The 16,158-nt window shown below is 34.6% G+C and overlaps 1 protein-coding gene across 1 annotated transcript; it reads right to left on the reverse strand.

Moving 5' to 3' along the window:
* Window positions 1–265: 265 nt before the first annotated feature.
* foxp3a (forkhead box P3a) lies at window positions 266–8,716 on the reverse strand. The gene is made up of 14 exons (XM_016231809.1): window positions 8,677–8,716; window positions 7,525–7,753; window positions 4,231–4,391; window positions 3,946–4,020; window positions 3,750–3,837; window positions 3,131–3,263; window positions 2,932–3,039; window positions 2,764–2,851; window positions 2,510–2,578; window positions 1,451–1,604; window positions 1,220–1,296; window positions 1,038–1,139; window positions 660–781; window positions 266–419 (listed from the first exon to the last, which is right to left on the reverse strand). The coding sequence occupies exons 3-14, from the start codon at window positions 4,387–4,389 to the stop codon at window positions 323–325; spliced, it is 1,272 nt and encodes a 423-aa protein (XP_016087295.1). The 5' UTR covers window positions 4,390–4,391; window positions 7,525–7,753; window positions 8,677–8,716; the 3' UTR covers window positions 266–322.
* Between the last annotated feature and the right edge of the window lie 7,442 nt (window positions 8,717–16,158).

Consider the following 16,158-nt stretch of genomic DNA (forward strand, 5'->3'; position numbering starts at 1 on the left):
AGTATCATTATTGATGTACAATTGTAAGCTTTATAAAAAACGAACTTGTACTTTTTAATCAGTACATTTAAAAGCAAGAAGGATTGTGAAAAGTTTGCTGAACACCCACTACTTAACTTTATCTTTGGATTATGCAAGATTCATAATTCCTTACACAAAATAATTTTTTTCCAAAAAAAAAAAACCTTAATTAGGTCTGAAACAGACTGCCAGATATATGTTTTTCATTTAAAATGAAAGTTAATTTTAAACTATCATAATATTTATCATTCTTACTAAAGTTGTTAATATTGTTAGTGGTTGAAATGCGATTGTAATCTCTTCATGAGAGTCCATTTGGGCCTCGCATCTGATAAGTTTCACCTTGTGGAGTCACAGGAAACACGTGAAAAGGTGCCATCCAGCCCATATCCTGATCCCTGGAGGAAAAAGTGGTGCAACTGCAATAAATCAATCTCATTATTCTCCCACCTCCAACAATAGATCCACTTAGATCCATCCAAAGAGCCCAAGTAGTTTTTTTAACCTTTACTACTCAGCCATTTTTAAATTAACTTCTTGTATTTATACATACAACCAACTATCCACCAGGAGTGTGACATGCATTAGGAAAGTACAATGTTACTGACACCCCCTATGAAGAAGGAAAGACAGTTTACCTGTGAAACTTTTGTCCTTTTCTTCTCAGAAATTCCTCTTCATCCACGGTCCAAACAGAACCTTTTCTTCCTTCAACGCGCACAAAGCACTTATGAAGACTGAGGTTATGCCGAACAGCATTCTACACACAGACAGAGACACATAAATTACTTGTTAAATCATGTTACATCTAATAGGAGGAATAAGATTCACTTAGTCCTAACAAAAAAACACTGTAATCACACAGCCTGGTCATCACTTTCTGTCATTAACATACAAGTTGTGAAAGTTTTCTGGTCTACAAATCGGAGGCTGTGGCTTTCAGGATTGGCTTGTGTGCAGTGAGTCATGGAATGACAAATACAATAGGTTTACGGTACAAACAGTTCATCTTATACCTTCCATGTGGCGGTGTTGTGACGAAAGTAGAAAAACATGCGGGTAAACCAGTGATAGATTTCGTTCAGAGTAAGCTGCTTCTCTGGGGACTCCAGTATCGCCTGGCATAAAAGACAGCTTTTATGTGACTGACAGGAAATGAAAAAGTAATATACAGGATTTTCAATTCAGCAGTACTTACCCATCGTATCATGGAGGCGTAGGTGAAAGGTGGCCTCATGTTTGTGAACTTATAATACTCAAAACTGGGGATAATCCCTATTGCCAGAAGAAAAAAAACGCATGAAGGAAATAATTACATCATATATGGTAGTGTTGTGTGTGGAGATGAAATATGAACGACTGGTAATCAGAGCCAGTATTTTTGTATTGTATAATTTTAATAGTAACAAATGTGTGTGTGCTGGATGACCTGGTATAACTTGTGAGGTAGAGATCTGCCAGTATCCTTGTGTTAGCGCTTCAGCTGCCGCTCTGTCACTGTCATAGACACCATTTGCGTTCTGACATGCTGCAGGTTGCAGGAGTTCTGACAGATGTCCTGACTTCTCCACACTGTTACCATCCTAATATCAGAGGGAGAAAATTACAACAATATATCATCTGACTTTCATCAAGCCCTAGAAGCAGGTAAAATCTAACCTCAAATGACAACCAGAACATAAACAGATCCCACTGTCATTATGGAATAATTTGATTAATTCACACAGGGTTTTGTCTTAGCTTTTCGAATGCTCCCTTTTTTTTACTGTTGTAGACTAGCTAAAGATCACTGTTGTCTGGTGTAACCTAATTTCAGGTCTGCTTTAGCTGGCAGACAGATGGCCTTGCATTTGTCTCAAGAATAAACTGGTGTGAAGACAAAGCCATAATGCACTTACAAATCATTATTTTTGCTGACTCCCTTTCAATAGCATTATACTTGTTTGTTTTTTAACTAAGGAGTGTAGATCAATTGATGTAGCTTTTCTCTGAGCATTACATATTCTTACCTTAATAGGTGAGCTTGCTGGGAAGATTTTTTCCACTTGTAAATGTGTGTTCTTATTACACATCTTAAAATAGCAATTGCTTTGTAACTCTTCCCAGATTTATGGGTGGCTACACTCATATTTATGAGCTCTGTGATTGCCAGCGAATGGCCGCCAATTACTCTCTCTTAAGCAGCATTGATTGGACCACTTATTTAGATGTAAAGGGTGCTTCTACTAAATACTGAGCAAAGGGTCTGAATACTTAGGACCATGTGATATTTCAGTTTTTCTTTTTTAATAAATCTGCAAAAATGTCAACAATTCTGTGTTTTTCTGTCAATATGGGGTGCTGTGTGTACATTAATGAGGAAAAAAAATAACTTAAATGATTTTAGCAAATGGCTGCAATATAACAAAGAGTGAAAAATTTAAGGGGGTCTGAATACTTTCCGTACCCACTGTATATTTCAAAACTAATTTAATGCAAGAGAGCTTACCTCAGAGGTAGATTTCACGTCAAACAGGTGTAGTTGCATGGCCTGCAGTTTCTGTCTCTCTGCAATCAACTAACAGTAACATTCACATAGTAAATATAATGCAAGGCCATCCTTTTATAATCCAGTTCTTATTATAACCTCCTGCATTATGTATCATTAGCTCCTGTGATGCATATTAAATTGGTTCTGTATTTCCCACATAAGCTGGCTTAATATAGAACAAACCGTTGTTTTTGAGCACTGGGGTTGCATACCTGATTCTCCATGTATTGTACTTTGTCTTTCTGGATCCTCAACTGGGCTATACTTCTGTCTCCAGGAGCATGGTCAGTAGAAAGGTGTCTAGATTATGGAATATAGAGATATCAGGTATTGTTGGAATTCTTTAGTAAATGATATTTTTAATTCCATAAATGTCTCACTTTAAGAAATGTCCATATTCTTTGAACACTTCTCTGCTCTTTGAGCACCCAGGCCATCCACATTGTCCTTTAACACACAGAAAGCCACCTGGAAGACTGTATGCATGCCTAGAGATAACCATACATGCTTCATTTAGCACAAAAACTGAGACCACACAGGCATTATTTATTTGTTTTTGTTCTCAAAGCAGATACTCACTTCCCAGTATGCTCTGTGCTGCCAGGCTGAGGACTTTCTGATTGGTTGGTGTAAAGTGGCACAGGGTCTGACAGGGCACTGTCAGGTTCTGTCTTACACACAGTGCCCACAACCCAGTCATGAACACCACAAGCTGTGGAGCATTATCAAAAGTTTAGTGTCAGAGATAAATGATTTCATTTGTTTTGATAAAGTCTACAGTACCAGTACCTTGTGGGAACGGCTGGTTGCCTTTGCGTAGTACTGATGGTCTGTGCTGTCTGAAATGTTTGCTTGTGTTTTCACTGGCAGTCTGGATAAAGACAAGTTAGAAAGACACGTTTATTCTATTCTTTATAACCCTTTATTTCTTAGGTAAGGTGCTGCTAGGGAAGTGAAACCTTTTCTGACTGAACTGTACCTCCTGTTGAAGAATGGAATTTTGAATGTGAGATGAGCCAGAACCTCTGAAATCACTGTCCAAGGCAACAGACACCTTTGAAATCACAATTGGAAAAAGATACATTTTAAGGTTTGTTTGTTACAGCACTCATTCTTTCAGTAGAATGTTACTTGAGATGAAAAGTTTGTTTTTTTGGGAGATAAATGATTTCATTTGTTTTGATAAAGTCTACAGTACCAGTACCTTGTGGGAACGGCTGGTTGCCTTTGCGTAGTACTGATGGTCTGTGCTGTCTGAAATGTTTGCTTGTGTTTTCACTGGCAGTCTGGATAAAGACAAGTTAGAAAGACACGTTTATTCTATTCTTTATAACCCTTTATTTCTTAGGTAAGGTGCTGCTAGGGAAGTGAAACCTTTTCTGACTGAACTGTACCTCCTGTTGAAGAATGGAATTTTGAATGTGAGATGAGCCAGAACCTCTGAAATCACTGTCCAAGGCAACAGACACCTTTGAAATCACAATTGGAAAAAGATACATTTTAAGGTTTGTTTGTTACAGCACTCATTCTTTCAGTAGAATGTTACTTGAGATGAAAAGTTTTGGGCAGAATAACTCAAATCAACATTATTAACCTTCATATAATATCATTTAATTCATATATTTAATATTATTATTTTGTGCAGCAATACAGAAATATGTCAGTTTCCGGTCCGTTACCTTGGTAGCCATGGGTTTGCCTGAGATCAGAGATGAACTGCTTCCTCTGGCCTTCATCTGCATGCTGGAAAAGGTAGAACAGTCTTCCTCTTGGTACTGATTTTGGTGACTACTCCAGTTATCTCCACCTTTGTGTGTTCCAGCACCATTTTGAAGCATTCCTATATAGAAATATGAAGATATAAAAGAGGTTACAGTTTATGAACTTTACCGTACTACTGCGTACTAAGAGTGAAATGAATCAGCCCTAGCGCAAACTATTTCCTGTGTAAATACATTCACCTTTGCTTTGTTTCCAAATATAGAATAACTACATATTTGAATAAAACTAGTAAAAGTATGGAAGTTGTTTTTCCTTCTCGTTTCACTGTGCAGGTGTTTTCTGAACACAAACCACACTTCACCTTGAGTAGGCCCCTTATATATAAACTGAAGTACTTTTTTCCCATTCTGTGAAGCAAACAATTTTGTCAGCTAAAGCAAGCAGTCTTTATTTTTGCTCTTTATTAATCTATTTGATATTACACATGTTACAATATGGCTTAGCCACAAAATATTTACAATAAAAATGTGTTTGTGTAAGATTGAGATTAGAGTGTTATATAATATAAACAATAAGACGCATAACTCAAGTTATTAAGAGTTTAAGTAATTTGATCATTGTAGATACAAAATTAGTACTAAATGAATCATTTTTAATTGTCTTTTTTTGCATTCAACCCTATCAATTCTTTTTTTCGTAGCTCATGGAAATGTGAAAATGATATGCATGTTTACTCACCATTTACAATATAAATATGACACATCTAGCCTTAAATTTGGATTTTTTAAATAAAAGGAACCATCAAAATATTATCATTTGAAATTAAAATAGTGTAACACACATTTTTGTCTTACAAATACATCAACCTGAAATGATCAATTGGCATACATGGACATTAATATCTTTATTAATCTTATTTTTCCTCTGTAAAAATAATTGTTCAGTTCATCTTAGAAACTCAAAACAATCAAATCAATAGCTATAGGTCAAGTAGACTACATTCTAAAGTCTCAAATATTTATGGAGATTAAATAATTACGCGATTGGCTATTAAATCTAAAAGGACTACGACGCTCCAACCTTACGTAGACCATATATCTGACTCACCCCATACATATAGTACTTCCATATGTGTTCAGATCTAATGCAGTAACTTCTGTTTAATATTTAATAGTGTAAAAGTGTGGATTTATCATACCTTGCACATACAACCTTTGAGAAAGAAAAAAAAAACCTTCATCTTTGGATTTTAGAGCGCCATTGTCATTGCGGTTTTTTCTGAACTTGTTTAAGAAGTCATGTGTTGCTTATTTCTCATTGACATTTGACATTAACCACATCCAGTCTATGATAAATGTCAAATTTTTTTCACCTGGGGGGTTTTTCAAACAAGCAACTTGACGTGACGAGGAGGAGAAGAGCCTTATTTTGCAGGTGCTGAAATGTTTTACAAATATGTAACAAATGTTTTCAAATATTCTAGAAATACATTTATCTTGAAAATGATCAACTACGCATGTTTGCAGCACATTTTTAAAAGTAGCGTAAGCACATGTTATATTTATGACCCTTTTCTGCACTTCTCTGTATCGTTAGTCATCAAGGCTAATTATCAGAGGTTTAGATCAGCAATATGCAAGGGAGTCATTTTCCTGTAATTTGCAGGATTAGTTTTCAATGTTGTGTTCTTGTGCCTAGTCAATGTGCATTGATTTTAATTTGTTCCTCTGAGAGTCCGACCTGAAGATGATATTGATAAGACTGGGATTATTCAAGGCAATGAAACTCACTATTCATCTCTCAGTCTGAATACAGTCTTCTCTCAGTTCCAATCACTGAGATAAAATCCCTCAAAATATGAGAATAGTCTGGACTGACAGCTAGTTTCATTTTACAATGATGACACTTTAGAAACTTCAGTATTCAGTAAAATCAGTTTTAGTTTCCGTGTTCTGTGGAATTCATAGTCACAGTGATAATCATCAGATCTAAGCTGTGAGCCAACTAAATGCAGCAAAGGCCCATCAAATATTTTCAATTCGCACACACCCGGAATTAAACCTGAAACTTGTCATTAATAATCATTTTTTAAAAATACAGATATGGAACATAAAGACACTTCTGGCCTCAATTCTCTCCCACAAACATAGAAAATTTCATTCTGACTCACTTTTTTCCACTGTACCCACTCATTTGTGTTAACACACAATATGATATGAATCAAAGACCAGGATATGAACTGTACTGTACTTTAATTTGAAGAGTCAAATGATAGTGTTTAATAGTCTGACACCCTGCTCCACCCAGTTCCACCATCGTGGCTTCTTATTGTTGGAGGTCAGAATTAATTGATTCATTGATTAAAGTGGCATCTACTGCAATATCTGTGGTAACTGCTGAAGATATGCAAGACGAAGCTAATTTTGCATTAAAGAGTGCTATTCTTGAGCATTCTCTGGTATTATACAGTAAGTACCAAGGTAAGTGCCTAAAAGATTTCCATGCTTGTGAAAATGGCTAACTAGCATCATGTGAATGCATATATAGAGATTTATCTTTTTATTGTTATTATTATTTACTTGGACAAAAAATGTATTGGTTATCGAACATAGCATGAAAATAATTATTGGCCTATTGTATAATTCAGAATAGTAATATCGACGCATCTGTAATTTTTGATCAATTTTTACAATCTATAACTTGGTTTTCCAATCACTATCATATACCAAATCATAACTAGCTAATGCTATCATTCTTAAAAATAACGGTTCAAACCAAGAAAGATTTTACAGCCTGACGTCAAAGTACATTTTCAACTTCCTCTAAGAACTGTTTGTTCTCTAGTTGTGTTGAAAACCATGATGAACTGATGTTTTAAAGAACACAAAACCAACATACAAACCTGAAGAGCTCATTTCTAATTTGAATCTAATTTGAAGAACTGTATAACTCAACTCAAGAATCCACCACAGCCAAAAAAGTGTCTTGCTAAAATGTGGATTGTTTGCTCAAAGATGCCACAAAGAACCATTGAAGAACCGCTACTTTTAAATGTGGCTGTCACAAGAACTTAATTTCTTGGTAAAAAAAAAAAAATCTGAATAAAGAGGTGACCTTTTAAAAGGCAAAGACAGCCATCAAAAACTTATTTTGTGTCAAGTTATTTTAGAAATTTTTGCACCTACTCATTTTCTCCCCATGTGCAGCTCTCAGGTACACAAGAAGTGTATTTTTAGAGTTGTATAACTTACCCTTTACATCTGTTGTCTGGGTGATCCTTCTTTAAGATGGAACATTGATTTCACACACATTAGTTTAACTAATACATGATGCAATTGCTATCATAACTGCAGGATCTCTGTAGAAGATAGGCTCTTTTACCTCCCACACCTTTCTTTGTCTGGCGCTTTTCCTTGAGACGTCACTCTATGTGTGCTTAAACTTAATCCTTCTCCTCAGCAAAGGCCTTTGTGGTTGCCTCTGAACAGGAAAGAAAACCAAAGACTGAGATGTCTTAAGATGCACAGACCTCATTTGTGTCTGCACTTTAGGAAAGCACACTGTTTGGTTGCTTGTCTCTTTTTCCTATGCTGAACTGTGTTAGTTTGTCAGGTTAAAAGAAACTACAGCATAATGAAATGTTATGTAAATTGTCACATCATGTGGAATTACAATGCCATTTTAAGTGTAAAATGAGTCACAGTTCATTCAGTGGTTGGTTTGAGAAATATGTGATCATTTGAACCAATCTAGCTTTAAAACATGCAATGAGTCAAACTCTTGTCTGTCAAAATAAAAGCATATTTTGAGGATTAAAATTGAATCAAAAAGTATGTACATTTGATGATGCGATACTGTTCATAATTTAAAAACACACAATAACTTAATCAACTTATTCTCACACACTGCTGTCACAACTGGCAAAAAAAGTTAACAAAAAAATCTTTTGTGTTTTGGGTTATAAAAGCACTAAGTAAAAGTAACTCTTTTTTTCTTTCATTTTTTCTTTCTTTCTGAAAACAAACAAATACCGTTCATTCAGTGGTTGGTTTGAGAAATATGTGATCATTTGAACCAATCTAGCTTTAAAACATGCAATGAGTCAAACTCTTGTCTGTCAAAATAAAAGCATATTTTGAGGATTAAAATTGAATCAAAAAGTATGTACATTTGATGATGCGATACTGTTCATAATTTTAAAACACACAATAACTTAATCAACTTATTCTCACACACTGCTGTCACAACTGGCAAAAAAAGTTAACAAAAAAATCTTTTGTGTTTTGGGTTATAAAAGCACTAAGTAAAAGTAACTCTTTTTTTCTTTAATTTTTTCTTTCTTTCTGAAAACAAACAAATACATAATTAATACAACCAGGTTGAAAGGAGGGGAAAAAACTCACCTGTTGTGCGAGTGTCAGCTAGATGCAAGTGAGAGAGCGATTATTAGGTTGAATGCTCTGGAAAATGTTCGGGTCACCCCTTTTATAATGTTTAGCATGACATTTAGTGGAAATTCAGCAAGGCAGACCGTTTCCCCACTGGGTGTTGGTGTGTGTGTGTGTGTGTGTGTGTGTGTTCATATTGTATATTCATGTGTGCATTACAGAGTGTGTAGTAACAGACTGACCATATCTTCTTCAGAAATTATGTGGCAATTTGTTGTTTCTGTTTCCTATTTGAGAAAACCTTCACTGCAGCAAAAATCCATTTTTTTCAATTTTTCCTGAGTGATTACTGGCTTTCTACATGTAAATGTTTTATAGATAGTTGTATTTTTATTACTTGGGGTCTCATATTGTGTATGTGTATTGCTGACTGTTAATCATAAATAAACAAATAAATAAACAAGTCAATTATTCCTTTGGTGTGGATGGGCCAAAGCCCAAATTCATCTTGAACATTTTATGTGCTGTCTTACCACGAGACATCAATGAGATTCTGCACATTTGCTTTGAAAGATATTTCTAATTCACCTCATTCATGCTTTTTGATTTCAAAACATCTTCCTTATCATATAAGATAAAACATATTTTCATGGATCAGCTGATTCATGTCAGATTTCATGACTGAGATTAAAAGAACAAAATAATAATTCTGCCATATACCCACATAAATAAGGACCAGCGTGCCACTTTCACATGAAAATGAATTAAAAATCCATTCCGGAAGACCGGAAAATGAGATTGCAAAGAAAATAACCTATTACGTGTTCGGAAAGTCCGTTTGCAGGGTTTGTGACGTTGTATTCGGGTTCTGGGGGGAGACTGAACATATGTACAGGGTACATAGCATGTGTGTCGATAAGTTTAACGCAGGAAAAAACATCCTCATCCTGTGGTTGAAAAGGTTATTATTTGAGTGTTTTTGAACAAATTGTTCTTCAATCATGACACTCCCAAGCACATGTACTGCATGTAGACTTGCAAGTCTTTTCTGATACATGTACGGACTGTAACTACATACAACTTCAAAACATTTTTGAAGATGAAAACAGAGTAGATTTGAACATGTATCTTAACAACAGGCAGATCAATGTTAAAAAAGCAAGTGATACTTGGGGTCATATTTATGAAGTCTAAAAAGTTCAAATAATATGAAATACATATAAAACATGTACACTGTTAATAAACGTATGAATAAACATTTGGGAACTGGTTATATACATGCATTATGTTTTATGTTCAACAATTCAATTTGACCATTTTTTTTTATTTACAAGCCCAATTTTTATTGTGTTCTAAGGGATCAATGTAGAACAATTATGAAAAGATTATAAAAATCTTACATTGAAAAACACAAACTAACAGTTATTGTGTCCATAAACCTTTAAAGAAAATTTAAGATTTGCTTAACATAAATTAAAAATCAAAGATTTTTTTTATATATATATTCACTGATTGCTATTCTTTCAGCTCTTCTCATAACTTTTATAACGTGTGCCTGCCGAATTCAATAACATGCGATGATATATAAGACATTTAGAGACAAACAACCAAAAAGAGTTTAACCACTTCCAGGTTGAACGTTTTGTTTTATTATTTGTCTCTAGTACACAGATTATAGCATCACGTAGTGTTTTGTACAATATTATATTCCTAGTCTTTGAGCAAGTTTTGTGACAGCAAAGGAAAATAAAACATTTGGTAGGCAAAGAACCAACAGGATAATTAAAAAAAGATCAAGATTAAAGAAAGGGTCATATGTTTCAGGTATCTTTGAGCAGATACTCATAACACAGGGTTAGTTATAAAAGTAGTCACTGGAATACATACAATTTTTGACATTTTAATTTTTTTAACCATGTCTGCACAATAATTTTTCTATTTTAATCATAGACCTTATATTTGCTGGGAAATAGGGGGATGCATTCAAATCGTGATTATCTCATATCCTCATTCAACAACAATACCTGACAGGGGTGTGGAGAGTTGTAACAAAACCAATCCCCATTCAAGACTTTTTCTATTTTCTTGATTTTTCAGCATGCCTAAACAGACAAAAACAGACAGATGTTTCAGAGGTAAGAGTTGTCTTGACTATTTCATGCAGGCAGCTGAGCTGTACTATGGATTTATTTTAAAATGCAGTAGATATATAGGTAACATGCAAGTAAAGGTAACTTCTTGTTAAATATTGCAGCTGTTACGGTGCAAATTATATGTATAATGATGGTTCATTTTTTGCTGTTATTCTTTTCTCTCATACTGTTACAACTGACCCTAACTAGTTTAACAGCTTACTTTGAGTTGCAACAATGTAACTCTTTGTATTCAAAACCAGTTCTTTAAATCTCCTTTATAATTCTGACTGACATTTGTAGCAGACAGATAAAGATGTCTTGTGTTAAAAAAAACTCTCAGGGGCAGTTTCCCGGACAGAGATTAAGCCTAGTCCTAGACTAAAATGGCCCTCTAAACCAGATTAACAGAAATCTGCTTTCTCTGCCATGGTTTGAAATAGTCTCAGACTTAGCCTATAGTCCAGAATTTAATAGGCTGATTTCCTGGAGGAAGACTAGATGGTCCTTTTGGATCATTGTTCTGTTGAAAGATCCAACCGTGGTCCATTATAAGGCTTTCTGACCCCAAGACTTAACTATTGTCTGCAATTATCCAGCTGTGATCCTTGGAGAGTCTTTGGCCATTCAAACTATCCTCACATTGCATTAAGACAATAGACACATAGACAATATACTGTAGGCAGGTTTGGAACAGGTTTGGAACTCCTTAATTATTGTCCTAATGGTGGAACTGAAAATATTCAATGCTTTAGCTCTTTTCTTATATATATATATATAATTTAGCACTTTTTGTGCTATTTTTTGACTTCATATTTTGTAAAGCTCAACAATCTGTTGCTGCACAACAGAACTATATTCTTTGAGGTTTTTTATTGTGGTTGATGATAAAGAGAATTTGGACTTTGTGTTCCTCATATTTATATTCCTGTGAAACAGGAAGTCATGGCTGGATAATTTCATGTTCCTATCACCCTGGTGAAAAATTTAAATATGAATGGGAATGTAGATCTTCAGAGATTGTACTAATAATAATTTCTAGGACTACAAATAATTGTGGCCAATGTGTATTAAAAAAAAAAAAAGATATGATTAAAAAAATTATAATTTTGTTGAAATTATTGTTGTGATTTATTTATTTAATTTTTATTTACTTAAAAAAAAAGAAAGATCAGAAGGATAAACAATACAGATTTATTTTCACAGTCCTCTTTGATCGTATTTTTTTAGGGTGCTAAAAAATTCTCATCATGACTCTCTCTCTGTTGCTCTCTCTCTAAAACAGCTGCTTTATGTATAATATAATGAATAATAATAATAAAATGTTGCAAAACTGACAACAGCTGATTGCAGTAAGTTATGCAATAATTCATTACAAAGAGATTCCTAGGAATTCCTTTTATTATTATTCGACACCTGATGTGTGCGGTTTACTTTGCTTGTTTAAAAAAAAAAGTTTTCTCTTGTTTAGTAAATTTTTTTTTGTTGTTATTGATCACAGTCTCTTTTTTTTGCGCTACTATTGTTTTCCTTGGATTTGCTTCTCAGTTCCATTCAATTTTAAGCTTTTCTTGGTTCATTCCATGTTTTATAGGCAACCTATGTCATTCTAATTCAGATTAGCACAGTTGGTTTTAAATTAATCTAGTTTATTTTAGTTCAGGACTCCATAGTCCAGGAGTTAGTAATCTGTGTTTCAGAAAGTCATTTTTTAAAACCAAGATTAACTATTCTAGATTAAGCCTACTCCTGGCTTAATTTAAACCCTGTCCGGGAAACCACCCCTCAGAGTTATTCATTGTTAAACAATCATCAGTCCCCTGATGCTGCACATATTGATTTCACTATATTAAGCAAGACTGACTGCTCCAATCAAGGAGTTAAAATAGCTTACCAATCAATATCTCTAAACGGTAATGGTCCATAATTGAATATGCCAGCTTTTCTTTCTCGCCACTGGATCTCGTTAGCTTCATGATCATTCTACTATAATGTTCATTTGAAGCAGCTGCACTGGATTATGCTATCAGAAATTAATTTAACAGACCTTTACATTTTTTTCTGCATAAACTCTGCAATCAGTGACAGGTAGGCAAGCTGTTCACACAGGGACTTTTGTGTTTTATCTATTTATTATTTATGAGTGAAAGAATTAGACGTTTAAACGGTTTTTAACAGCTTCTTTTTTGCTCACTCTTGGTATTTCATAATTCTTCACATATCATGACTCAAAACTGTAATTCTGCTGTTGGTAAATGGTGTGCATATCAGAACTACAATTCAAACCAGCATTTTAAAACTTTGTTTTAGAGCAGTGCATGGTCTCAAACTCAATTCCTGGAGGGGCACAGCTCTGCTCCAACCCTAATCAAACACACCTGATCCAGCTAATCTAGCTCTTCAGGATTACTAGTAATTTCCAAGCAGGTGTGGGTTGGAGCTAAATTTTGCAGAGCTGTTTTAGAGAGTTACAGGGTGTTGCCCCAGGTGGGCTTTAGCCCAATGTTCTTTTTAGCGGCATCATATGACCCCTTTAAGAACTACGTTCGATTTTTTTATTGACTGAACGCAAGGGCTTATTGCGATAGAAAACACTGTAATGGTTTCCACTGATTAAGAAATATTTAGTTTGCTTGGGTTTTAATATTAGGCCTAACATATTAATAGGGAAGGGGCCCCCAAAAATTTGTTTTGCCTATGTCACGAAAAGAGCCATAGTATCAAAGGCAGCTCTAATGCTGCTTTGATACAGTATAAATTAAATTCACCATCAGTTTAGCTTAACCCTTAAATGCATACCTCGGGTCTTTAGCGACCCGGGAAATCATTCTCTACCCTCTCCCTCCTTCAGTTAGACAAACTTTCTTAGTATTCCTCAATCTATTAAAGGGGTCATATGATGCGATTTGCGATTTTATTTATTTTTTTTAACCTTAAACCGCATAAACACATTTCATTACACCAAATACACAAAATAATGTTCTTTTTAGCAGCATCATATGACCCCTTTAATTATAAACAATATAACAAGAAGGGGAAAAAAAAGAGTAAAATATATTCTATTTATAAAATAATCTATAAAATTATTTTCTGATTAATTTTTTGTAAAAAGTGTATAGGGTCGCCAGAGACCCGAGGTATGTAAATGTCTGATGACTCAATACGTGCAATGCATCTTTTCCTCAAGGTGGCACTGTTTGATACACGATGATGTGACGTTTCACTCATAATTACGGCAGGCATAAAACAAACTAATATCATCAGCAAAAATTTAACTGATTTGAATGGCTTTACTGCAGAGCAATTACTATACGCAATGAAATATAAATGTCACTGTCATTTGATGCTGGATGTGGTGAATAAGCTGCCAGTGATCAAAATATTGAATATGAAGTCATTGAAAACGATAGTTTTGAGAATATGGTTGAAATCGTGAATGTGAGGCAGATGCTGAATGTACTGTGGAAGTGCACTCTGACGATGACAGCGATTGGTAAAATCATCTGCTCAAATTGAACCCTTTTAAGTTTCAAAAGGTAACAAAATATACTTTATTTTATTCTTCTATAATTGTTCTTAAAATCTCAAGAGTTTTTTGCTATTGCAGTAGTTAGAGATCCATCCGTGCTGGATATATTGTTCCGGGTCGCTAAAGACCCGAATATGTAATAATGATTGGTGAAACATTCATGCATTTAAGGGTTAAAGGGATCGTTCAGCCAAAAAAGAAAATTCTGTCATTAATTACTCATGTCATTACAAATTAAATAATAAAGTAATATTTTTATGAAATCCAAGGGCTTTTTGACCTTATATAGACAGCAACACAACTGAAACGTTTTGTGGCCCAGAATGGTAGTAAGGACATCGTTAAAATAGTCCATTTTATGGTATGAAGTTATGAGAAAACCTTTTGTGCACAAAGAAAACAAAAATAGCGACTTTATTCAGTGATTCCTTGTCTTCTGGGTCAGTCTCCGCCGCCATTCACAGTGTCATATTTGGCACTTGGCATTAGAAGTTATATTACTAATAACTGGCATATGAGAAGTTTAATACCACAGAAAAAATGTAAAATATGCCTTTTTCGAAGCTGCTGTGTATAAAAAATAAAAAAAACAAGGTGGCTGAATTTGCATGCTGAGCTGAAGCTTTGGCATCCACTACTTTCTCTCAATTTAATTTTTTTAGCACCCCCTACAAACTAAGGCTTTGTCTGTGCTCTTTCCATTTAAAATTAGAGGCAACCACTGCATTTTAATCTTGATCCAAACAAAGATGCTGCATACATGCAACATGAGCAGTTTTTAATCTAAATTACTTTGTATAATTTCTAAATTTGAAGCAAAAACAGAATGGTTTGACTTCAGTTTTGTGAAACTATGCATAAAAAAAAATATCTGCATGAAACAGAAACCGCAGAGGTGAATGAGACGCAGATTCACTCTCTGCCAGCAGGTGGCGCTTGAAGCATTTTCTTGGTTTCCGCTGTAAGCAAAGCAGCGCTGCACGGGGACATGCAAGCACTGTCACCGTTAGTTTTACTTTTCTTTTTGAAAAACTTATCTTACTGATTTATTGTTGTTGTGCTTTTTGATTAAGAATAACAATGAATCCATCTTTTGTTTTAGTCTTTAAAAAATGAAAGGTGTGTAGATGTAGCTATGTAAGCAAAAGATTGCGAATTCGAAAGTGAAAGCGTCCTTAACACCGCAAAAGAGAAACTCCCATTCACAAAATTCAAATCACAAATAATACTACCGATGATGAAGAATGGGTTGAATGTTAACAACTCTCGTTTCCATATAACTATAAACTATGATAAAAGTTCATCAGCATGCATTGAATAATCCCATGTTGTAGCGCAAAATTTTTTTAAAAAAATGAAAGGTGTGTAGATGTAGCTATGTAAGCAAAAGATTGCGAATTCGAAAGTGAAAGCGTCCTTAACACCGCAAAAGAGAAACTCCCATTCACAAAATTCAAATCACAAATAATACTACCGATGATGAAGAATGGGTTGAATGTTAACAACTCTCGTTTCCATATAACTATAAACTATGATAAAAGTTCATCAGCATGCATTGAATAATCCCATGTTGTAGCGCAAAATTTTTTTTAAAATATTGCGACCAAATCATGTGCTCGTGCGACCAGCTGAGAAAGTTAGTTGCAAAAGAGCGACCAGTGGGAAGAATGAGTCTGGAGCCCTGATATGCATTATATAGAGGCAAGAGGAAAAGAAAAAATACCATCGAAAGACCGTAAATTCCCCTCAGACATACATTCATATGAACTCCTACCTCTAACTGAATCGCGATTTGTTTAGCATCTCAACCGATTTGAATAGTCACATATTTAAATC

Source organism: Sinocyclocheilus grahami, unplaced genomic scaffold (assembly GCF_001515645.1).
Source record: "Sinocyclocheilus grahami isolate Dianchi unplaced genomic scaffold, SAMN03320097.WGS_v1.1 scaffold399.1, whole genome shotgun sequence".
NCBI lineage: Eukaryota > Metazoa > Chordata > Actinopteri > Cypriniformes > Cyprinidae > Sinocyclocheilus > Sinocyclocheilus grahami.